Source organism: Colossoma macropomum, unplaced genomic scaffold (genome assembly GCF_904425465.1).
Source record: "Colossoma macropomum unplaced genomic scaffold, Colossoma_macropomum, whole genome shotgun sequence".
Taxonomy (NCBI): Eukaryota; Metazoa; Chordata; class Actinopteri; order Characiformes; family Serrasalmidae; genus Colossoma; species Colossoma macropomum.
Window position 1 is genome coordinate 39,226,354 of NW_023494790.1, and position 26,040 is coordinate 39,252,393.

Genomic DNA, 26,040 nt, shown 5'->3' on the forward strand with positions numbered 1-26,040 from the left:
ATTTATGTTAACAGTACATAATAGTAGAGGTGGGCGATATGGCAAAAATATAATATTGTGATACTTCAAGAAAATTTCATGGTACAGGATATATGTCACAATATTTATTTTTATAGACATCTGATTAGCTGAAAGAGAAAAAAAAGCCACAATGCATTTAAAAAGGTTTGATAAACTGCGAGCCCAGCGGTTAAAGATAAAAAAATAAGTGGTTTCACGGAAACACAAGGAAAAAAAAACCTGTAATCTGTAAAAGTAACCTGTAAAAAATAATTTATTTATATAAGATAACGGCATAATGGCCCGATGTCCAGCGATTTGTTTCTAGAGGTGGGTGATATAACAATATATCATATACATATTTCGTTTTTAATACCATCATATGCTCAGAAAAGCATATTGTGATGTAATTTACAGTACATAATCGTAGAGGTGGGTGATATGGCAGAACTATTGCAATACCTTTCATGATATGATATGATATGTCAGATGGAACTGAAAAAAAGAGCCAGTAGACCTATATTTAAAAATTACTATCAAAAACTGAACACAAGCACTAAATCTAGTTAAATGGGACTAATTTTGCTCTCTTTCTAGTGAAACATGCAGTTGGTCAGTGTCTACAAGTACTGACGATATACGATATAGCATAATATTATATAGTAAGCATATTGTTTTGTATTTTGACATAATTTATCACAATAACGATATCTACTGTCATTTTGCTCAGTGGTAGGACCATGATGTCTCAGTGAAAATATTTCCTGCTTTCTTTTATTTACATTTATTTGCCTCAACGTTTATTGCAGCATAATATGACTGTGCAATCTAACAACTGTGGAGAAAAACTGCTGTCAGCTTAAACTGCGTTCATTTTGCAATCATGTTACGAAATCATTTTTGCCTATTTGTCATTGTTTTTTTTTCCTCTTCACATCAGTTAACCGGGCATCCGTTCGTGAACCCTTATGGACACTCGAATCTAAAAATCACCACACGTGCGTCACTGTGTGCGTGTGTGAGAGGTAAAAACACGGCTTACATTCTTGTGGTTGACGCACTTCATGAGCACCAGCTCTCTGTAGGCCCTCTTAGCGTGCGTCTGGTTCTGAAAGGGTCGGCTGAGTTTCTTAATCGCAACATTCCTCTCCAAGATGTGGTCATACGCCGAGCTAGAACACAGCAAAGAAAGTGACCCCATGTGACCTCAATCCATGACTTTTAGAAAAATACATCACTCACCGGGCACTTTATTAGAAACACCTCCTTGTTTCTACACTCAGTGTCCACTTTATCAGCTCCACTGACCATTTAGTTTCACTCTGTAGTTCTACAGTTACAGACTGTAGTCCATCTGTTTCTCTGATACTTTGTTACTCTGTTCTTCAGTGGTCAGGACCCCCATGGATCCTCACAGAGCAGGTACTATTTGGGTCATGGGTCATTCTCAGCACTGCAGTGACACTGATGTGGTGGTGGTGTGTTAGTGTGTGTTGTGCTGGTCTGAGTGGATCAGACAGAGCTTTTTAACACCTCAGCTTGAGAACCAGCCAGCAGCAACCTGTGGGCAGCGTCCTGTGACCACTGATGAAGGACTAGAGGATGACCCACACAAACTGTGCAGCAGCAGATGAGCTATCGTCTCTGACTTTACATCTACATGGTGGACTGACAAGGTAGGAGTGTCTAATAGAGTGGACAGTGAGTGGACACAGTGTTTAAAAACTCCAGCAGCACTGCTGTGTCTGATCCACTCGTACCAGCGCAACACACACTCAGTGTTACTGCAGTGCTGAGAATGACCCACCTGCTCTGTTGGGGTCCTGTGGGGGTCCTGACCACTGAAGAACAGGGTAACAAAGTATGCAGAGAAACAGATGGACTACAGTCTGTAACTGTAGAACTACAGAGTGACACTATATGGTCAGTGGAGCTGAAAAGATGGACAGTGAGTGTCGAAGCAAGGAGTATGAAGATAAATCAAAATAGTAGAAATAAATGAACAGAAATTTTGGAAATCAGCATGATATCAATAATAAAGTTGAATGCAAAAATTTGGGTGCACCTGGCGAACTTATGTTTTCACCGATTTTCTAAGTGAAAATAAGTTAACAGGTTCTCTACAGTGAACACGCTTCTGACCACTTCAATGCACCATTAAAATACCTATTTGCTGAATCTGACATATTGGAGGAAAAAAACCATACTATCTGGATGGTCCACTGTAGATTCTTTGTGAATGCTGTGTGAAAAAGTGTGAAAGAATTTATTAAATCTAACCCTAAACCTAAACCTAAACCTCACCTTAACCTCAAGGTAAAACCTACACCTATTCCTAACCCAAACTCGAACCCTAATGTTGTTGATAATCAACTGAACATCACCAGAAAGTCTGTTAATGATCTAAGCCTCTGTGGAGCATCTGTAGGGGACCATCCAAATAAAGTGTGACCACACAGTGTGGTCTGTGCATAAGTTATGGCATATGTTAATATTTTAGTTGTGCTACATTATTTTTCTCAAAAAATCGACAAAACCTGTCATCTGACTCATGGTGTTCAAACCTTCGCTTACAACCGTACGCAAAAGTTCACTGAGTGAAAATGACTGTGATTTCATGAGCTTACCACACAATGCCTTGTGCTCCAGAGCCAATAGGTCTTAAATTCTGATAGCGCTTCAGAACAGTGAACGTTGAATCTCCTACGTCTATACTGTAATACTCTTTCTCACGCTTATTCCTGTTCATGGTGATATTCGGGACGATTGCGTCTTCAGCATTCAAATGGGACTCGGGACGCAAGATCTGAAAGAGAGGAGAGACACGTTAGCTTTACTGCTGCCGTTCAGTGGAGCCTCCACCAAGTCATGAGGGCTTGAAGGCTACTTAGTCTCCATGACTAATCTTCATCATCTCATCATGAACTCCAGATAAGAAAACAGCATCACACAAACATCCTAACTGGACTAAACCTCCTAAATCCTGTCCTAACTTTAGGATGAACCCCAACAGGGTCCTCACTTCTGTTTAAGGTCCGTTTCTATGGTTTTTAGGCAGCTGAGTCAGCAGCATAGTTCACTACCAGCATAATGAGCTCCATTTATTTCTACTGTAAAACGCTGCTTTCACTGTGAGATGATTTTCTTTTCTAACTCTGCGTTTTAAAGATCTCAGACGCTGCAGACTCGATCTCCACCGCCCCTCTGATCACCTTCGTGTGTTAATGTTGATGATGAAATATTACAGTGATGGTGGTGAATAATGAGGAGACGGAGCTGAACGTGTGTCTGTTTATTAGGAGGAGTAACGTTAGCGCGCTCGGCTAAAGCGTTTGGGAAATGGAGACTGAAACTGGAGAGCGGGGACGCTCTGATAAACAGCAGGGGGCGCTCTTACAGTATTCACAGCTTACAGTTTATCACACTTTAGTTCTGTTTTGTCCTTTTTTACATCAGTAGCAGCAGCTGTGTGTGTATGGTCAGTTTCTAGGTAACAGACATGACAGTCGTTTTTCGCCGATATGGATCAATATATCTAATGTCCTGCTTTCTTATCGTCCAGGTTTCACATCCATAAAGAACCACAGAGAAGATCAACCCGTGTTGTATTTCTTAACTGCTGGACAATTTTTTGTTGGTAATCATCCAAAACGATATGATCTGTCGATCACTTCTACATCTTCACTATTACTGGCATTAAAGCTGGAGGTCTTTCCTGTTTTCAAACCCTTTGTCTCCTTCATATAGAAGTACTGTGTTTTCCAGAGTCTACTGAGGATTTCAGACATAAACGGCTTAAAATCTACATGATACTGATTAATTATTATGGGGTGAAACTTTGCAAATGATGTCAAAACTGTTACAAAATCTATGACAAATATTTCACCGACGCACTCACACTTACATCTAGAGCTGGGAAATATGACCATATTTATCGTTACTGTAAAAATTATTTCACAATATACAGAAGTCAGTTCCAGCCACGCGAGCTGATTGGTTGAGAAGCGTTCTAACTGTGCTGTTATTTCGCCATAATGTCACATTTTTTTCACAAACGCCGTATCACTCCGCCTGGCTGGAACAAAACAACATTAATACTGATCTGGCAAAAAATGACAAAACTGAGCTGAACTTGATATTGCGGCAGTTTTATGGCTCAGTCTGATTTGGTCAGACTCTGAAGATCAGAGTACACGTTTGGCGAATGGTGTTGGGTTCATTTCTGGCTGATTCCAGGTTGTTCAGCTGTTCTTCTGTCTCAGCTGCCGACTGAAATGCTGCTCAGTGGTGATGACAGTTTGGGAACTTTAGTGTAAGGAGCTGGAGAACGAACTGCCGGCTGTGCAGCGAGTGGGCGGAGCTCGTTACTCTGACGTAGCAACGAGCTGCTCGTTAAGGAACTATAATTTGGTACATTTAGAGTGAACTGTTATGAAACGGGCCTGTTAGTGCAGGTCTGGCTCTGTGACTGGATGAAGGCTTTAGTCAAAGACCTGGAAAGCTTTTCTTAGACGTAACAGACATGACAGTCGTTTTTCGCCGATATGGATGGTGTTTCTCCAAAATATTCTGTTTTCTGTTTGGGTCTTCAGGCTTATTAACAGCTCGTTCATGACTCCACTGACTGTCTCCATCCATCTTGTTGGTCGTCCTCTTCCTCTGTAACTTCAACTCCTCCCAGCATCGTTGTTTTTCCCAATGAACTCATTCTTCTAATAACACACTGTCTGTCCGGTATCTGGACGCTCCTTCTAATGAGTGAATTCAGCTACTTTAAGGTCACTCACTGCTGACACAGCTTGTTTAATCTCCACAGAAAAGCACCGATCAATAAAACTGGGACTCTCTGGAGCAGCTGCACATGAGCCTCAATTTTCTGTTGATCAATATTATTTTATTCCATTTTACTTTATGAACATTTTACTGTTTTATCATAACTTTCAGTTCTATTTTATAACTGTGCGTTTCTATTACTTGTATTATCTTATTAATTATCTTGTATTATCTTCAGTCCCAATTTGTAATGTTGTCTTATCAAAGTGGCTGTGAATTAGTCTCTAAATCTATTTTAATATTGTACGTTTGATCATATGTTTTGTCAATCACTTGTAAAGCACTTCGAATTGTGGTTCGATTTGTTTGAAAGGTGCTATATAAATAACCATGCCATGTAAATAACCACGTAGAGGAGGGCGATACAGCGAAAATATAATACCACACTACTTCACGAAATTTTCCCAAAACACAAAATCATAATATTTTTTTTTCTGAAATCTGAAATGTGGGAACAGGAACAACAGCAGTGCCAGCTAAAAAAAATAAAACAAAGCAAACACATAAACGTTATATATGAATATAAATGATTTTTTATTTAATGTTTCACTCACTGCACTAAATCCAATTAAACAGGCTTAATTATGCTCTCTTCGTAACGAAGCACGTGGCTGTTTAGTGTTCTGGAAGTGCTGATGGTATATTCAGAAAAGCATACCATGACATATTGTGATATAATGTATCACAATAATGATAAATATTACTATATTGGCCCAGGCTTAGTATGAAGCCCCCCAGCATTGGGCTGTGGAGCAGTGGAACTGTGTTCTCTGGAGTGATGGAGCTCCATCCAATACCTTTGGGATGAGTTGGAGTGATCCCAGAACTGACCATCCAACATCAGTACCTGACCTCACTAATGCTCAATCAAATCCTCACAGCTATGTGCAACATCTAGTCTAAAGCCTTCCCAGAAGAGTAGAGGCTGTTACTGCAGCACAGACTCACTATTAACACCTTCATTTCAGGAGAAACTCTGGAGTCCACAGACTTCTGGAGAAACACTGTTTGTCCAAAATAAGAACTTCAGTTTGGTTATCTGGGTTTTAACTGAGAGGTGAGGCTTCTTCTGGTCAAAGATCCATTAGTTTGTTCTCTGTCCAAGGTTCTCCCAAAAGTCCTCACCAACACCAAAATTCAAAGGGATCAATATATTCAATGTCCTGCTTTCTTATCGTCCAGGTTTCACACCCATAAAGAACCACAGAGAAGATCAACCCGTGTCGTATTTCTTAACTGCTGGACAATTTTTTGTTGATAATCATCCAAAACGATATGATCTGTTGATCACTTCAACATCTTCACTATTACTGGCATTAAAGTTGGAGGTCTTTCCTGTTTTCAAACCCTTTGTCTCCTTCATATAGAAGCACTGTGTTTTCCAGAGTCTACTGAGGATTTCAGACGTAAACGGCTTAAAATCTACATGATACTGATTAATTATTATGGGGTGAAACTTTGCAAATGATGTCAAAACTGTTACAAAATCTATGACAAATATTTCACCGACTGCACTCACACTTACATCTAGAGCTGGGAAATATGACCATATTTATCGTTACTGTAAAAATTATTTCACAATATACAGAAGTCAGTTCCGGCCACACGAGCTGATTGGTTGAGAAGCGTTCTAACTGTGCTGTTATTTCGCCATAATGTCACGTTTTTTTCACAAACGCCGTATCACTCCGCCTGGCTGGAACAAAACAACATTAATACTGATCTGGCAAAAACTGACAAAACTGAGCTGAACCTGATATTGCAGCAGTTTTATGGCGCAGTCTGATTTGGTCAGACTCTGAAGATCAGACTACACGTTTGGCGAATGGTGTTGGGTTCATTTCTGGCTGATTCCAGGTTGTTCAGCTGTTCTTCTGTCACAGCTGCCGACTGAAATGCTGCTGAGTGGTGATGACAGTTTGGGAATTTAGTGTAAGGAGCTGGAGAACGAACTGCTGGCTGTGCAGCGAGTGGGCGGAGCTCGTTACTCTGACGCAGCAACAAGCTGCTCGTTAAGGAACTATAATTTGGTGAAGGAACTGCGAACATTAAAACATTAAACGCCGCGTTCACGGCCCAGTTTATTAATTTATTACTTTATTTGTTTAACTGTTGTATTAAAGCAGTAGAACACTCGAGGAGTGTGTTATCGCCAATAACATCACGGCTGTGATGATCTACGGCGACCAAATCACAGCCGTGATGTTATTTCGCGGTAACACACTCCCTCTGTGTTCTACTGCTTAAATATGTCTTTCTGAGTATATTGTGGATTTCATCAGCACTTCAAAGACTTCAACTGCATGATTACATTATAAAGAGAGCTTGAACGGTCGTGTTTAATTGGATTTAGTGCTGCACTGTGTGTGAAATACTGAATACGAATGACTGAATTTTAAAATGTGGAACTATTTTGTCTTTTCCAACCAATCAGATCTCAGAAAAAGCAAAATATTGTCACATATTGTGAAAATTATTTTAAGTATTGCGATTTCATTTCTGCCACATCGCCCAGCTCTACTTACACCCTTCCCTCTGATCCTTCTCTCTCTTTCCATGCAAAGAGATACTTGTAAAAAGCATCAAGTTAAAAGCCTGGAGGTCTCACATGGGATGTGGAGTCTAAGAAAAGCTTTCCAGGTCTTTGACTCAAGCCTTCATCCAGTCACAGAGCCAGACCTGCACTAACAGGCCCGTTTCATAACAGTTCACTCTAAATGTACTCCAGGGCATCAGAAACGACTGCCAAAATGAAACCTATCAGTAAAGAACTCGAGAGCTTTAATAAACAGGGCTGAATGATTTGTGGAAAACATCTAACTGCGATTTGTTCAACTAATACTGCGCCAATAGAATAGCAGAACCCTTCTGTTCATATGGTTCTATATAGCACCTTTTGGTGCCATACAGAACCATATACCATACACCATACAGGGTCTCTGAGTGTTGATGGTTCTATATAGAATGAATTTCTTTACTAAAGAACCTTTTTTTTTTTTTAGGAACCTGAAAATTCCTCTCTTAAACTGATTTTGCTACAAAAAGCTTAATCTTCAGCTCTAATAATAAAAATATGAATCACATCTTTCAGAATATGAAAATAAAAACTGGCAACATAAACACTAAACAGAATCACACAGAAAAGACTTCAGTTTATAGATTTTCTGTGATTGAAGAAGAAAGAAAAGAAAAATGAAGGAAAAAAAAGGAGGAGGAGAAAAAGAAGATAGAGAAGAAGAAGAAAGAATATAAAAGGAGGAGAAGAAGAAGTAGAAGAAATAAAAAAGGAGGAGGAGGAGGAGAAAGAAAAAAAGGAGGAGGAAGAAAAGAACAACAAAGAAAAGGAGAAGAAGAAGAAGAAAAGGAGAAGAAGAAGGAGAAGGAGGAGAAGAAGAGAAAGGAGAAGAAGGAAGAGGAGGAGGAGAAGGAGGAGAAGAAGGCAGAGGAGGAGGAGGAGGAGAAGAGGAGGAGAAGGAGGAGGAAGAGGAGGAGAAGGAGGAGAAGAAGAAGGAGGAGAAGGCGGAGGAGGAGGAGAAGAAGGCGACTGAAGGGCTGAGTTTTACTGTAACTCTGGGTTGTTAATATTGATGAGCGGTAAAAGGAGCAGCAGGTTCGGAGGCTCTGCGTCTCTATGACGCGTAAATTCAGGCGCATTAACATTATTTACCTCACGTCTATGAGGCAACGGCATTTCAACACCATACGGAGTTAATATGGAAATAAGTATGCAAAGTTAATAAGTGAAGACTGATCAGCTGAACTGCAGCGTCTGTGCTGATCACGGTCAGTGATGACGGCGTCAGTGAGCAGCTCACCTTCACAATGCAGCCACTCAGCTGCAGCACTGTCTGCCCTGCAGTGTCCATAATAAGAGCTTAACGCAAGATAATGAAGACAGTACAGCTCATCTAACATCTCTCTCCCCTCATTCCAGCTTCCATTCTCTTCAGGAGACTCACTTTCAGCTCCTCAAAGAATCTGCAGACACACCTCCAAAGTTCAGTCTTAGAAGCTGGTTGATGATTTTCTGAAGTAATCAAACACATTCAGTGATGTTGAGGTCTGGACTCTGGGGTGGTCAGTCCATCGTTCAGCTTCTTTGTTTGATGTGTCCGTCTCCTTTTCTCAGTGAGGTTCTTCTTGATCAGCTACACATCCTTTCAGACCCACAGCGCTGAGTCGTCTTCTCACAGTGGAAGGATGGACAGAAACACCTGTGGATGTTTTCAGATCTGAACCAGCTTGAGTTTCTCCTCTCTCTCAGAGATGAAAGCTTTAAGTGCTGTTTATCTGATGGGGGCAGTTTTGGGGTCGACCAGCTCTTCCAGGTGGTTGTTAGGAGACACATTTTCTCTGGAGCTTTTAATCAGTTTTTGGAAACTCCTGTTTTTTTTCACTTTGACTTTCTTTTTCATTATATAAGTGGATTATCTTACATCTAATCTCCTCACAGATACCTCCTGAAAATGAATAATGTATACATAATGGCTGTTTTGACTGGACATTAAATAAATAAATAAATTAACGATGGGTCTCTGATGTTTACACAGTGTTGTATATTATAAAAATCATTCTTTTATGTAAGAATTTCACATTTGGATGTAATTAATAAAATGCTAATGATACATACATGCAAATGTAAACATATTGTGGAGCAAAACAGGCAGATTTTCAGGATGCAACCTTAAGCCAGCATCACAAATAACAGGCAGAAAGGAAAATTAATATAATTTAATACAGAAAATGCACATATTGACATCTTGACAAAGTAAAGGTCCATGTCAATACAGAAAATGTGCATTTTAACAAAGAATAACACGTTTAAACTAGTTTATCAACACCAATATCGCAACAACTGGCCAGGTTTCATCAGTGAGATTCATAAAAACAAAAAAAGGATGAATTTAAAAGGGAATTTGACCGATTTGTCAATATTTTGGTATAATTATACTGTTAAGGAATGGTTTGGCAAAAAATTAATTCAACACAGTTTACCTGAGAAAGGTTTTGGGGATGTATTTGCAGAAAAGATCTGGGTGACTATTGACATCTACTGTTTTTTTTTAGCCTCATAGCTCCAGCGCTAAACTAAAGAAGCAAAATTTGGGCACCAAACGTCTTGGCTGATCAACTAAATCCAGGGTAGGTGGAAAATCGTGTAAATTTGATTATTTCGGCAGCCGGACAATACCTTTAAGATGTAAATAAGCATTATATCTCTCACTGTAATGTTAGCGCGGGTTGATCTAATTCTTATGTGTACATTTCAAGAAATTTTAACAACACACAATATTTATTTTTTCACATATCTGATCCGTTTCAACAGAGAAAAAAAGAACCAGCTGTGCTACATTTTAAAAAATACGATCAAAACTGTGCTCACAATGACTTCTATAAAATATTTGGCTTACTGTGACGCATTAACTCCTGTTAAAGGGGACTAATATTGCTCTCATGCATGCATATATAAGAATCTGCAGACATAAAAATACTGTGTATTGGTATTATATAGAATTCTGGATATCACGACGTCTGGTTCCTATCACCACCACAGTAAAGACATCAGTAGGTGTCTCCACCATGTAGTTCTACTTCAAACCATTCTGAACGGCTACACAGCTGAACTGTACTGTTTCAGACTGTCATTATGCAGGAATTGTGAAAATTGGGTGGAACGTCCCTTTAAACGTTCGCCCCCTTAAAGGGACAGTGCAGTACTCGCCTCATATTAGGCTGCTTTAAAGCGTAAACGTAAAAATACGACAGGTAAGAAATGTAACGGGACTACAGGTGTCATTCAGAAAGGTGGTAAAATAATAACACACCCCCTCCTACGAAGCTAGAACCAGCTTCTCATTCGAATTTCCCGTTCCACCTTAAATGGAGCAGCAGTTACACTCTGGCGCCTGCACCGTTTAAGGTGGAACGGGAAATTCGAATGAGCAGCTGGCGAATAGGAAGCCGACTTCTTCAGCCTCGTCTTCCTCGCATTCCCAGCACGTTTTAGCCCCGATCAGAGAGCTTCAGGCTGCGGGATTCACCCGATTTATAGTGAAATAATTTTAATATCATTATCGTTCCTACACCCTCCCCCACGGCCAACAACAACAAAGCCCACGGAACAGGGCAACCCGGCCTTCACTCACCCCCTAGAAGAGGTTCCAGAAGCTTCCACACCCACAGAAACGGGTTCTGTCTCCTCTGTGCAGAACAGCGACGGAACAGTGTAAATATTCCGGTTATTTTTCTGTCCTCTCGGAGCCTCAGCCCGCCGCCTCTCCTTCCCCTGCCAGGCCAGGAGCGCACACTGGGGTACTACGTCACCGCATTTCTGCGCTCCAGCATACGTAGGCAGTTTCTGCGCTCTTTGCTCTAATTCCTTTTTCGCTTGTGTTTTTTGTTTGTTTGTTTGTTTGTTTGTTGTTTTTTTGTTTTTGGGTGTTTTTGTTTATTGTTTTGTTTTATATAGTAATATATAGTAACTTGTGGTCTCAATATATTAATTTGTGGCCCCAATATACTAACTTGTGGTCTCAATATATTAATTTGTGGCCTAAATATAGAACGTGTGTCCTCAATATAGTAGCTCGTGGTCTCAATATATTAATTTGTGGCCTAAATATAGAACGTGTGTCCTCAATATAGTAGCTCGTGGTCTCAATATATTAATTTGTGGCCTCAATATAGTAACTTGTGTCCTCAATATAATAGTTTGTGGTCTCAATATATTAATTTGTGGCTTCAATATAGAACTTGTGTCCTCAATATAGTAACTCGTGGTCTCAATATATTAATTTGTGGCCTCAATATAGAACTTGTGGCCTCAATATAGTAACTCGTGGTCTCAATATATTAATTGGTGGCCTAAATATAGTAACTTGTGTCCTCAATATAGTAACTTGTGGTCTCAATATATTAATTTGTGGCCATAATATAGAATGTGTGGCCTCAATATAGTAACTCGTGGTCCCAATATATTAATTTGTGGCCATAATATAGAACTTGTGGCCTCAATATAGTAACTCGTGGTCTCAATATATTAATATGTGGGCTAAATATAGTAACTTGTGGCCTCAATATAGTAACTTGTGTCCTCAATATAGTAACTTGTGGTCTCAATAAATTAATTTGTGGCCTCAATATAGAACTTGTGGCCTCAATATAGTAACTCGTGGTTTCAATATATTAATTTGTGGCCTCAATATAGAACTTGTGGCCTCAATATAGTAACTCATGGTCTCAATATATTAATTGGTGGCCTAAATATAGTAACTTGTGTCCTCAATATAGTAACTTGTGGTCTCAGTATAGTAACTTGTGTCCTCAATATAGTAACTCGTGGTCTCAATATATTAATTTGTGGCCATAATATAGAACGCGTGGACTCAATATAGTAACTCGTGATCTCAGTATATTAATTTGTGGCCTAAATATAGTAACTTGTGTCCTCAATATAATAGCTCGTGGTCTCAATAAATTAATTTGTGGCCTCAATATAGAACTTGTGGCCTCAGTATAGTAACTCGTGGTCTCAATATATTAATTTGTGGGCTAAATATGGTAACTTGTGGTCTCAATATATTAATTTGTGGCCACAATATAGAACTTGTGGCCTCAATATAGTAACTCGTGGTCTCAATATATTAATTTGTGGCCTAAATATAGAACTTGTGTCCTCAATATAGTAACTCGTGGTCTCAATATATTAATTTGTGGCCTAAATATAGAACTTGTGGCCTCAATATAGTAACTTGTGGTCTCAATGAATTAATTTGTGGCCTCAATATAGAACTTGTGGCCTCAATATAGTAACTTGTGGTCTCAATATATTAATTTGTGGCCTAATATAGTAACTTGTGTCCTCAATATAGTAACTCGTGGTCTCAATATATTAATTTGTGGCCTCAATATAGTAACTCGTGGTCTCAATATATTAATTTGTGGCCTAAATATAGTAACTTGTGTCCTCAATATAGTAACTTGTGTCCTCAATGTAGTAACTTGTGGTCTCAGTATAGTAACTTGTGTCCTCAATGTAGTAACTTGTGGTCTCAGTATAGTAACTTGTGTCCTCAATATAGTAACTCATGGTCTCAATATATTAATTTGTGGCCTAAATATAGTAACTTGTGTCCTCAATATAGTAACTTGTGGCCTCAATATAGTAACTCATGGTCTCAATATATTAATTTGTGGCTTCAATATAGAACTTGTGTCCTCAATATAGTAACTTGTGGCCTCAATAAATTAATTTGTGTCCTCAATATAGAACTTGTGGCCTCAATATAGTAACTCATGGTCTCAATATATTAATTTGTGGGCTAAATATAGTAACTTGTGTCCTCAATATAGTAACTTGTGGTCTCAATATATTAATTTGTGGCCTAAATATAGAACTTGTGGCCTCAATATAGTAACTTGTGGTCTCAGTATATTAATTTATGGAATCCTATTTTAGCTTTAGGTTTATTTATTTATTTATGTATTTGTTTGTTTGTTTGTTTGTTTGACTAGAGCTACAGTTTTTTAAATTTGCTGTGAGAAAACAGAACCAACCTTTTTATGTCATAGGAAGGTGTGCAGAACTATTGGAGCCATTTGTTTTTTGTTTTGAGTGGGAAAATTTGAACATGAAGCTGGCAAATAAGAAGCTGACTTCAGCTTTGTGTAAGAAGGTCTAACGTTAATCTATTATGAATATCTACCCAGATTAATGCTATAACTTACCCAGCTACAAAGCATCAACCATCATTGTAAATAAATAACTACTACATAAAGTTAAGACCCTCTGAAAAGACTATTAAATGAAATAAGCTTCATATAAAACCAGAGGAAAAACAATCACATCAACAGGTTCTCTGTGCCTCATTAACCACACGGCCATATCTACACAAACATCACACAGACAATACACATCACACAGACATGAGTGTGGATCACTGCGTTCTCTCCGTTATATAATCCTGTCCCACTTTCTGAGTGTGATATTCCTGAAATAGTGTAATTTTGGACAGTATGTTTCTTAAACTGCCGCTCTGTAATGGTACTGAATGCTGTCCAGCAGCGATGTTGACCGCCACAAAATGGCGGCTCCATTGATGTGCCTGGCTGGACCCAAAGCAGCATCTAGGTATGTATATCTATGGTTGGGACGTGACAATGTTTAACAATGTTGAGTTGATTCCTTTATTTATTCACTTATTTATCACCGAAGAATAAAATGAGTGATAAGGTCTGTATGAGATCTACTCAGATGAGATCTGCTCTACACCAGTGAAAGGTCTTAATGTCTGTTTTGGTGCCGTGGTGCTCTGAGGCCGCTGTGATGCTCCACATGGCTTTTCTGACCTAATAAATAAATCAGGATGCATGTAGAGCTGCTGTAAAGGCAGCAGGAATTTCTACAGTATGGAGCTGGTTTTTCCATTATCAAATAAATTGATCCAACCAGATGGTTATTATATTACAAACGTCCTCCAAACAGTGCGACCTAGAACGGATGTTCCTGAGGTGTAGGCAGCAGGAAGGCTTCAACAAGCTGCATCTGACAGATATACAGACTGAACAAGAAAAAGTAATGTTTTCATTGCAATTTGATCATTTCTCATAAAATGAGAAGTTTCATAAGAAATGGTCAAACTGAGATGAGCACATTAATTTCTCTTAAAAATATGTAAAATAATAATAATAATAATAATAATAATAATAAATGTAACCCTGTTGGACCAAAGGGGGAAAATAGTATTAAGAAATTTGGGTGATGTAGCCAAACCCTCTGACTCATTCCCTTTTCAGATTTGAACTGAAGCCCTAAGAGCAGCTACAGTAAAGGGAAATTGAAATATTCCAGTGTAGGCATAAATGGTTTAAAAGCTCCAGAGAAAACATGCCTCCTAACAACCACCTGGAAGAGCTGGTCGACCCCAAAACTGCCCCCATCAGATAAACAGCACTTAAAGATTTCATCTCTGAGAGAGAGGAGAAAATCAAGCTGATCAGATCTGAAAACATCCACAGGTGTTTCTGTCCATCCTTCCACTGTGAGAAGACGACTCAGCGCTGTGGGTCTGAAAGGATGTGTAGCTGATCAAGAAGAACCTCACTGAGAAAAGGAGACGGACACATCAAACAAAGAAGCTGAACGATGGACTGACCACCCCAGAGTCCAGACCTCAACACCACTGAATGTGTTTGATTACTTCAGAAAATCATCAACCAGCTTCTAAGACTGAACTTCGGAGGGTTTTTTTCTCCTGATGCTGAAAAATGTAACACCTGACGTACTTAAGGTGTCACTCCCCTTTCCCATGCGACCAGATTAGCCGGCTCAGCGGCCTCCCCGATTGGCTGCGCAGTGACTTGGCACATCGCTCTGTTAATCCAATTGAGTTCTTATGGCCGACCTCTAAGAATAGGACAGATGAAGGGAAGACGTAGAATTGATGAGCTGCATGGTTTCTTGAATAAGACTGAAGAACCAGGCAATGAAGGAAACACACCGAGGCCTACAGAGCGACCCAGAGTAGAAGACCTGGCAACGCGGCCTTGTTTTTGAGGAATGCTGCTGTTAGAATGCAGGTGAGGCGAGCGCAGCAGTATGCTTGAGAGGATTAACGCTGAACCTCAGACTCTCAGGAGAACCCGCAGAGGAGAACCGCTCACTCGGATGTGAAAAGGTAATAACTTTTCCTCTGTAACCTCCTCTGAGACACGGCAGGGCCATAAGATCAGAGACTGTGAGGAGAATCTGTGACGCTGTAATAGATTTCAGTGCAGTTTTCCGGCAGACTTAATTATTAATTATTACTCAATAAATATGCGCATAATTACATAATTATGTTCATGAAATAAACTCACCTTTGATGTGTAACATTACCTCATTCTATCATTGGTGGCAAACACTGTCGGACAGCTTTGAAGCCATGGAAACGATTTCTTCTGCTTTTCCTTGTTCTATTCCTACATTGTGCCCAAAGTTTTAAAAAGTACAAGAAATTTGGCTACAGATTTTATTTCTGCTGTACAAAAATAGCTCACATGTGGCACCAGGCCACTTTGTGGCACTTTCTATACAACCAATATTTGAAAATTTTAATAACTTCTTTGTTTCGTATCTCTAACATTAATCAAAGTTGAAATTTTGGAAAAATTAAAAAAAAGTCCAAAAATGAACTCAGACAATAAATATATCTCTCGAAGATCTCACATGTATCCAGAAATAATTTGACCTGTTCTAAATCAGATCCATTTTTCAAGATTCCATCTCATGTAAGAACAGTTTTGGTATCTACCAGGTCTTCCAGGTGGTTGTTAGGAGGCCTCATTTTCTCTGTAGCTTAATTTTAACCCACGTTTGCCCACAATGGATTTTAACACTCCCTTTACCACAGCTGTTCTTACAGTTTCACTGGGCACAAATCTGAAAGCGAAATCACTCAGACGTTTTGGCTACAGGACCCAAATTTCTTGTAGCACTGTTTAGTCTTTGGTCCAAGAAGGTTCCTTTTTTTCAAGAACGTTTATTGTGTTTATGACAATTTGATAATTTCTCTCAAAGTGAGAAATTTCATGAGAGATGTTGAGAGTTGTGTTAATGTTTGTTCATTAACCAAAATAAAACTATGTTCATAGTCATGTTGTTTAGTGAGTCACAGCCACGATTTCACAGATATTTTTCTATGTGAAATAACAATTCTGATGCTTGTTTTTTAGTTCAAATGGTAAAAAAAAAAGTTAAAAAAAATGGTAATAAAATGTATAGTCTGTGCTGTAACTAAAACCTATATAACTATCCTTATTTTGAAATATATTAATAGAATTTTATTGTGATAATAAATCTTGTCCCAAAATATTTTGTCAGTGGCGTTAAAGAGAATTACATTGTCATTATAAAGAACAGAAAGACCTTTTTAAATAGGTTTATGGATGTCTTAGAAGAAGAAGTCCACGGTTAGTGAAATCTCTCTTCTGAAAAATTTGGCTAAAATATAAACAGATTCATGTGTCACAAAAATGTGGCTGCGGTGTTACTCATGAAACATGAACTGGTTTTAAGATTGGAACAACATAAATGCAGTATTTTACCATTTCTACACACAATGTGAGATTGAAACTAAGGTGGCTGCAGACTGTGTATGAGGGTCAGGCATATATTTAAAATATATGCACATATATGTTGTGTACAGACATGTGAGTATCAAATATTGGACATATTTGCTTGAAATCTGCATACATATGTCTGACACATGGCTGAATACATCCCTGTATTACTGTTAGAATTGTTACTATGTTGCCTGTTTTTAATGGTAAATTATTTAAATGTGACATGGAATGATATTTTCTCTTTTTTTCATTTTAAATTTATTTTTATAGATTTTAGTAGTTTTATTGCATTTAAAACTAACCTTGACTTCATTATGAAGTATTTGGAAAAAACAAAAAATATGATGCTCATTATTCTTTTATGTAAATTCATATCCATTTCTATACAGTCTTACATGCAAGTTTGGGCACCAAAAACCTCATATTATATAACAGGAAGCACACATGAGTAATACATGCCATCCATATATGACTAATGTTTTCTCTCATATGAGACTACGCCAAAGTATAAACCATCATGGCAAAACCAGTAAATGTTTTCTTTTGAACAGTGGTATGCTGGTGACCAGCTAAACCAACACCAGACCAGCTTGGACCAGCAAGGAATTCATGCTAGTCTGTGTTGTTTTCTTTTTTTAGCCAGGTAAACATACTTAGCTAAAGCTTTAGCTAAAGGCTAGGTCATTATTAGCCACCATGCAGCTGTGAGGACTGCTGCATTAGCAACTTCTGAACCTGATACCTTCCCTTGCTTATCTCCACATATAGTTTAGTCTTTGATAGCAGTGTTTTGATGTGGAAGAGTACTGTTAAAGTAGAGTGTGACTGTAGAGAGGTGAAGCTAGTGCTAGTCTAGATGTATTATATGAAGGTGTAGCCTGGATGACTAAACATCCTGCTAAAAAAACAGCAGGGTGCAGCAAAACCAGCATATGCTGTGTTTTGGTTGCTGGTATGCTAGTCAGTTAGCATAAACCAGCATGAACCAGTTTAGAATTCATGCTGGTTTGTGCTGTTTTTTTCAGCGGAGCATCTGGATCTGTGCTTCTTGTTATCTAGATGTGGTCACAGAGTCAGAGAGTGTTATATGGGTCATTCTACAGAAACGTCCACTCTTCTGTCTCTCCATAGGAGTCACTGGTGTTACTGATCCTCATTGGTGTTCCACATAATAAAGGAACACCAGAGACGTTTTTAATGAACAATGCATTTTACTAAACGGCTGCTACAGAGCATCAAACCACATGTTGTCCATCATGGAATATCCACTAAAATATGGAATTTAATCCATTTGTGTTCTGTTTTTTCATAATTACCTCAGAATAAAGTCGGTCACACCAGTGACTTCAGCTAAAAGCTTCATATGAAATCATGAGCTGAAATGAGAAAATCTCTGATAACTGAAAGACACAGTGGACTCACCATGAGCTTTTCTTCATAGATCCTCAGAAAACAGGGAAAAGGAAGTCAAATGATGTCATCAGTGTGACTTTTATTTCAAAATAAGTGATTTTTTGTTACGCAGTAACACCAGTGACACGACCCCTGGGGAACTTTCATTATATATTTTATAATATTTATTTGGCATTTGTTTTCTTTATGTCATTTAATTCATATATTTCATAGTCATGTATAGATTATTGTACTAGGTGTATGGTGTATGCTTGGAATTGTAGATAATTGATTTAAAAACCAATATTGCTAAATTGATGGCTAAAGAAGGTACAATTGTTAAAATAACTTATTGTTTTATTTGAAAATGTAAATAAATTCTAACCCAAGTTATAAAGTGTAATATATCTGTAAATGCTAGGGACAGAAAAATGGACGTTTCTGTAGAATGACCCATTAGCGTATTCTATCAGCTGCTTAGCAAGAAATTAGGCAGACGTATAACATTCGTACACTAATGAACTACATTGTTCTGCCTTAAGTCAAATACTTGAGTGTAATAGATTCTCTTCAGTATGAATTTAGACACATAACCATCTTCCCCGTTGAGCATGAGCAGTAGCAGCTGGCTAACCTGCCTTATTTGATATGCTTAAGCACCTCTCGCTGATGCTATTAAAGTGGCCTCTTGTTTCCTGTGCTCTCTGATGCCGTCACCTTGGTGGTAAGACGAGGGAAAATGAGAGCCGTGGCAGAACCATATTAGAACAAATCCCCCCCAACCTCGCCGGCCGAGCAATAAGACCCAAAGCCAATTACAGCAGTGAAGGCGAGGCCCAGCGCGAATGTGTAAAAGACAATGACGTGGTGTGGAAAGGCAGGGAAAGCTCTTTACTGCTCTAGGGCTGTGTGGGTGTCGAGTGTTTCCATATGTTTAAAATTAGATATGCTAATCTGCATACATGTCAGCGGGATTCGCTTATGGATCGAAGTGTCAGAGACGCTGGAAACCACTTCTGATATTCAGGGTTCCAGTTTTACTGCTTTTTGACAGGTAAAAACTCTGCAGGACTACACTCTCAAAAACCATGGCTCTTCAAGGGTTCTTTAGCAAAGGCAATGGTTCTATATAGACCCATGAACACTGCATGTTTAAATGGTTCTTTGTATGGTGAAATGGTTCTTCAGATTGATGGAGAATGTGTTGTATGTGGCTCTATATAGGACCACGAAGCGTTCTTCTTTTATTACAATGTCAACCATTTTTGGTGCTATATAGATCCCATTCTACATAGAACCCTTTTCAAAAAAGCTTCTATATAGAACCATAAACAGTTTAAATTACAATTTAAGCATGCAAATGGTTCATTGGTTCATATGGGTTCATATATGTTCATGGTTCTATATAGAACCATTGGGCCTTATTCACCAACCGTTCTTAAGAAGAAATTTCTTCTTAAAACCCACTTACACAGTTTTCACGAAGAATCTGACTCACCAGTGTTCTCGTATTTGGGATTTGTTCTTAGGTAGGAACAGAATCTACACACACTCAAGAGCACAAAGGTGAGAACAGTTCTGCGCTTTAAGAACACGACATGAATCTGACGTAGACTTTTTCTCAGGATCTTTCTCAAGAACACACTTAAGAACAAACTTAGGAAGTTATTGGTGAATGAGGCCCAGTGTCTTTACTGAAGAATCCTTGAAGAATCATCAATTTTAGAGAACTAACACTCTAAAATTACAGTATATTTAATATCCATTCATGGTGGAAGGATTCATGTAGGGTGTCATGAGGCAAAATAGTCCCCAAAGAAAACTTATTATTTCAGATTTGTCACTGTATACCTCTCACTCTCTGTTTGCCAGCCATGCGGTGCTGCAGTACTGCTTCTCCAATTCCCAACTGAATTCCCAAGGAGCAAATTATAATACATCACCATTTATTTCAGTATGAAATATGAGGTGTGAGTGTTATAATGCGCTGTGGTGTATGATGCTGATTAAGTTCAGTGATTATAACAGACATTTATTATCTTTGCTGGAGAGTAATCAACACTCTGCCCGGTTTAAACACATAAAATATGGTTGTTACCATTTATTGCTCAACTCCTCCAGCCTGAGGAAGCTTTACAGTAAATTACACGCTGCATCTGATACGACATAAACTGCAGAGCTTTAAATACCCCAACAGTAACATCCGCTCAGACATCGCCGACGGGAAAGGAAAGCAGGAATGTAAATTACTGTGTTATTTACAAAATTGTGTTTGGTGCAAAAAGCAGTAGGTGCTCTCTGATGTATGTACTGTTGAGGATGTTGTGCATTGGCTTTTTATACACCTTAGCAGATGATTAATCATTCAAATTATGTAGAATTGATAACTGAATTGTTTATTTGTTAATATATCTGTAATAAATGTATCTGTAAATATTCAAATTGAGTGGTCAAGCTCCAATATTCTCAGACTGCCTTTAGACTGTATCTATGCCAATATTCGCATTGCAAATGACTCATTAGGCTAACAACATTCACACTGTGCAGAATTTACCAAGAAATAGTTCATTTATGAGCTAATTTATTCATAAATTTATCTGCACATATTTTAAAAAACATAGTCAAGCTCTTAAAGATCCCAGATTGCGTTTACATTATTACTACAATATGAACAGCCTTAGCATTACAGATGACTCAGATCAAGCTAACAACACTAAAACAGTCCTGAATTTATTAATAATTTACTCATTGTTTATTTGTGAGCCCATTTTTGTCTGTAAATATATCTGTGCATATTTTTAAAACATAGGGTCAAGCTCTAATGTGTTTCAACAGTATTGCAATACTTTATCGATACTAAGAATACTGTTAGCATCAAATATGCAAGATGCAAGTTCTTGCTAGCAGTTTCATGGTAGCTGTTCGCTCTGAAGCTGTCTCTCTCTGTGTTCCGCAGGCAGGATGAGCACATTTGTGACCCTGGCGGAGGTGCTGGAGTCACGGGGAGCTCCTCTGGAGGAGGGTGAGGTGTGGGCCCTCCTGCTGGGTGCAGCAGAAGCCTTGGTGGGAATCTCCAGTAAAGGTACAGAGATACGTGGGCTGGCCCCCAGTAGAGTCTGGCTGCAGACATGCACTCTCAGCCAGATGCACTCTCAGCCCCAGTGACGTCATGTGCACAGGCACTCTCTGCCACAACGGCACGGTAACTTTTGGCTGCTGCTGCTGAGCGACATCATCACTTAATCCACTTTTCCTCTCCATAACTCAGCTAGAGAGTTACATTTAATGCACCTCCCTGCTGAAAAACATCATAGAACCCATTAAAAGTGTCTTTTGGTTCTTGGTGGTTTTCAGTGGTCACTAGTGGTGTTCTGTGTTTTCCTGATTTCACAGTGTAAAGGATTCTGATCGTTTAATCAGGTGTTTTGACCACATACATTTGTTCGTTTCCTAATGGCCTCCAACAGCAACAATCAAGCCAATTCCTGTTAGGAAGCAAAACCATCAGGTTTTATTCCTAACAGCGCTGCAAACGCAGTTACATTGTGAACCTACTGTTTTGGTGCCACAGCATCGTCTGCTTTTCTACATTGTCACAACATTGAAATGTCATTCCTCAGAAAGTCATGACAACGTTGTCTGACAACTTTCTAGGAGGTTGTGACGACGTTGACGAGACAGCAACAGTAATCGGTACTGTATTTTGACTGTATGTTGTCACAACCTCCTAGAATACTTAATGAGTTCTATTTTAATCAATTTTATAGTTTTTGATGACCGGTTCTAATCGTCTTCTAATCGCCTTTTTGTTCTTTGTGCGAATAAACCTGATCATTGTGGTAGGTTTTATTTTAAAAGTTTCCATATTTAATTACCTTGTTATCAGTACGGCAACGTTAATATGTGTTCAGTGTAACTCTTGTTGCCCAGTAGTTCTTGGTTCACTGATTTCCTCATAAAACCAACAAAAACACTGTCGTGGCAGAGCAGCACTGAGGTCATCAATAGGCTGGCAGTGCAGGACAGACTGAGAGTGCATGTCTGCAGCCAGACCTTCTCGATTTTTGGGTCAGTCAGAGTCGACAGTTGGAGAGAGAGTCGAGTCGTGTGTGAGCGGCACAGACTCCAATTTTTGGCCTCCCGATTGTGTTTCAGACCAGCCGGAGTTTATCAGACATGTTTGATTTTTTCAACTCTGAGGGTAATCTAGTGTAAACTGATCAGCGACTCAATCTGAACAGACTCCTGCAAAAGCCACTGAAAACTGAGAGCATGAAATAAGAAAATACAGCAAGTAAACATGGAAAAAACGATGAAAAGTTTCTCATATGTGGAGCGAAGCTTTTTACTGAGCTGAGTTTAAAGCACAATCGAGTTTATGTACATTTAAAACTCTAAAAAATCCCACCCTGATCACATTTAAATCCATGATCCTCATTTAGACATGTTTACCTGCTGCTTCTTTACTGCATCAGTGCAAACAGCAAAGAAAACAGCAGCAGCAGCTCCACCTTTGTTACCCTTGGTAACAGGAGAATGTGTGAAAATCTACAAAAACCAGTCGGACAGTGTGAGATGCCCAGTCTGTTTATGATCTGATAAGACTTTAAACATGGTGTAGTCAACCCAAAGCTTAAACTGTGTGGAGTTGTCACATAATCTGCAATAGTGGTTTCTGGCACCACATGACATACTGTTAGTTTAATGGATCTCTGAAGTCGTGCATCAGGATGGTGTCAGAAACTCCAGGTCTGAGCTGGTTTTCTCTGTGAAACATACGAAGACTATAGTCAAAAACTGCCGCTATCTCATCCTGTGCTACGCTAAAATGCTCCAAAGCTGATATGACTTGTCCAGTCTAGTTTTCCTCTGAATAACATTGTATCGTGTGAATTAGGAGGTCATTAAAGAGCAAAAATGAAAAACTGCTGCGCACTGAACTGACCCCATAAGACTGACCTCACCAAAGTACCCCACACAGACCAGAGACTGTCCAGAGTGGTGGTTTACAGCAGGGTTCCCAAACTAGTGCCACTCAGATTGATGGAGAGTGTGTTGGTTCTATATAGCACCAAATAGGGTTCTTGTATTGTTACAATATCAACCTTGTAACAATAGAAACAAAAAAAACATTCTGTCATATTTAAAATGATTAGTTTGGTCAAATGTCTGTATGCTGCAATGACATTTTGCAGTTTTTAATTAAAAATAATCATTAAAATTGACGGCCAACTTCCCCCTTGCAGCACCACCATGGCCCACAGGTTTAAAACCACTGGGTTAGATGAATTTGGCAGTTTTACAGTAGCTGGTGTTGGTAAATCACAGTGTTGAGGTTTAATCATAGACTTACTTTAATTTGACATCATTTCAGTGAATGTTAGCTTGTTTGTAGCATGTACACCGATCAGGCATAACATTATGACATTATGGTGGTGGTGTGTTAGGGTGTGTTGTGCTGGTGCGAGTGGATCAGACACAGCAGTGCCGCTGGAGTTTTTTAACACTGTGCCCACTCACTGTCCACTCTATTAGACACTCCTACCTTGTCAGTCCACCTTGTAGATGTAAAGTCAGAGACGATAGCTCATCTGCTGCTGCACAGTTTGTGTTGGTCATCCTCTAGTCCTTCATCAGTGGTCACAGGACACTGCCCACAGGACGCTGTTGGCTGGATATTTTTGGTCGGTGGACTATTCTCAGTCCAGCAGTGACACTGAGGTGTTTAAAAACTCCAGCAGCACTGCTGTGTCTGATCCACTCAGACCAGCACAACACACACTAACACACCACCACCACGTCAGTGTTACTGCAGTGCTGAGAATGATCCACCACCCAAATAGTACCTGCTCTGTGAGGGTCCATGGGGGTCCTGACCACTGAAGAACAGGGTAAAAGGGGGCTAACAAAGTATCAGAGAAACAGATGGACTACAGTCTGTAACTGTAGAACTACAAAGTGCACCTATATAGTAAGTGGAGCTGATAAAATGGACAATGAGTGTAGAAACAAGGAGGTGGTCAGAATGTTATGCCTGACCGATGTATTTCTTCGCTTTAGTGTTGAGCTAATTTTTATTATTTTGCCTCCTTTTACAGGCACTTCACTTATGTTACTTTAAGTATTGTGTTATTATTTCATTTTTTTAATTGTTTCATTTTTATTACTTTCACTTACATGACTGTTTAAAGCACAGTGAGCTTTTAAAGTCCCAATGTTATGGAAAGCTGAATTGTCCCTGCTTTTTATGAAATTAAATAATTTAGTAATATGTGAACATTATTAAAAGTTTCAAAATATACCATTTTCTTCTCGGTCCATATATGGGCAGCCCATTTTGAATGTCACATTTGCATATATCTTCCTGTTCAGCCTACAGCAGTTTAGTCCCACCCACTCACACTGAGGAGTGTTTTAGATTTGACTGCTTTTTGAAGGAAGTAGCCAATCAGAAAAGCTTATTTATAAATATCAGTCTTAAATGCACAGTCTGTTTAATTCTAAAGGATAAACAGAGGCTGGAAAATAGTCATAAAGAAATACATTTTCGTAAAATATTTATTATCATTATTATTATTATTATTATTATTATTATTACTACTTTAACTTTGGTCAGACTTTAAGATGATCACCCCCTCCATACACACCTAAAAAGAAGGGTTCTTTAGTAAAGAAAATGGTTCTACATGAACACTCAAAGAACACTCTGCATGCTTAAAGGGGTGCTGTTGATGGTTATATATAGGCCCCTCTTTAAAATAGTTCTATATAGCACCAACAAGGTTTCTGCTATTGTTAAAAGCAGAACTCTTTTGGTGCTATTTAGAACCCTTTTCAGAAAAGGTTCTATATAGAATCATCTACAGCACTCTGCAATCTGAAGAACCATTTCACGGTGCAAAGACCCATTTAAGCATGCAGAGTGTTCATTTTCTTTACTAAAGAACCCTTGAAGAACCATCTTTCTAAGAGTGTGGTAAGTGCAGATCAGTCAAATAATATTCACTCGCTGCGTTTCTAACAGTGTGTTGGTTCCTCTGGTCTCTGCAGGTCCTGCTAACCTGTGCAGTATAATCAGTCCAGGCTCCATGCTGCTCTCACCCAGCGGCACCGTGGCCTTCAAAACCTGCCGCCGCTCCGAGGACGTGGCTTCCTTCACTTCTCCGGAGACGACGCAGGCTCGGCCTTCCTCCAGCAGACAGGACGTGGAGAAGGTGAGCTGCCCGTCTCGTCCAGAGCAGGAGAGATTACTGACAGTCAGGTGAAGGTTAAAGGTAAAGGGTGGAGAACGCTGTAATCTTCTTCTTAGGAAGGTCAGCTTGAGAAGCGCAGTCATACAAGTGGTTTTACAGGTTAAAGCTTGCTAAAACTGGTAAGTACCATGTTGGAAAAGGTTCTAGGTACATTATAGGCCCTATTTGGAGAAGGAAGTGCGTCAATGCAGCAGAAGAAAAACTCTAAGGTAAAATACTTGGTGTTGGAGCCACACGTTCAGGACAGAATCAGTAGGAGGACCTCATTTACAGCAAATCATCAAAGATCTGCCCTTTTGAGAATCTGTCAGATCATTTATCTTCCCACAACACCCATCGCATCCCTTTGTCTTAGCCATAACATGCTGCCTCTGCCTGTTCGGGAGCTTCCTCAGTTGAACTATACATTTTTACTTTGGTAACTTTGATTGAATATATTTAGATGGATGTTTATATGATT

At 39.1% G+C, this 26,040-nt stretch overlaps 2 protein-coding genes across 3 annotated transcripts in view; one reads left to right on the forward strand and one right to left on the reverse strand.

The window, feature by feature from the left end:
• The window catches only part of mapk8b (mitogen-activated protein kinase 8b), a 36,645-nt gene extending 25,505 nt beyond the window's left edge, over positions 1-11,140 (reverse strand). For both annotated transcript variants that reach the window (XM_036573351.1, XM_036573352.1), the window contains exons 1-3: positions 10,980-11,140; positions 2,628-2,806; positions 1,043-1,172 (exon numbers count right to left, since the gene is read on the reverse strand). In XM_036573351.1, the coding sequence (XP_036429244.1) occupies positions 1,043-1,172; positions 2,628-2,749 (252 nt within the window). In that variant the 5' untranslated portion in view covers positions 2,750-2,806; positions 10,980-11,140. The remainder of the gene's footprint in view (positions 1-1,042; positions 1,173-2,627; positions 2,807-10,979) is intronic.
• Positions 11,141-21,283: 10,143 nt separating this feature from the next.
• The window catches only part of frmpd2 (FERM and PDZ domain containing 2), a 43,047-nt gene continuing 38,290 nt past the window's right edge, over positions 21,284-26,040 (forward strand). Inside the window, 2 exon segments of the mRNA XM_036571800.1 lie at positions 21,284-21,409; positions 25,378-25,541. Coding sequence (XP_036427693.1) covers positions 21,289-21,409; positions 25,378-25,541 — 285 coding nt within the window. The 5' untranslated portion in view covers positions 21,284-21,288.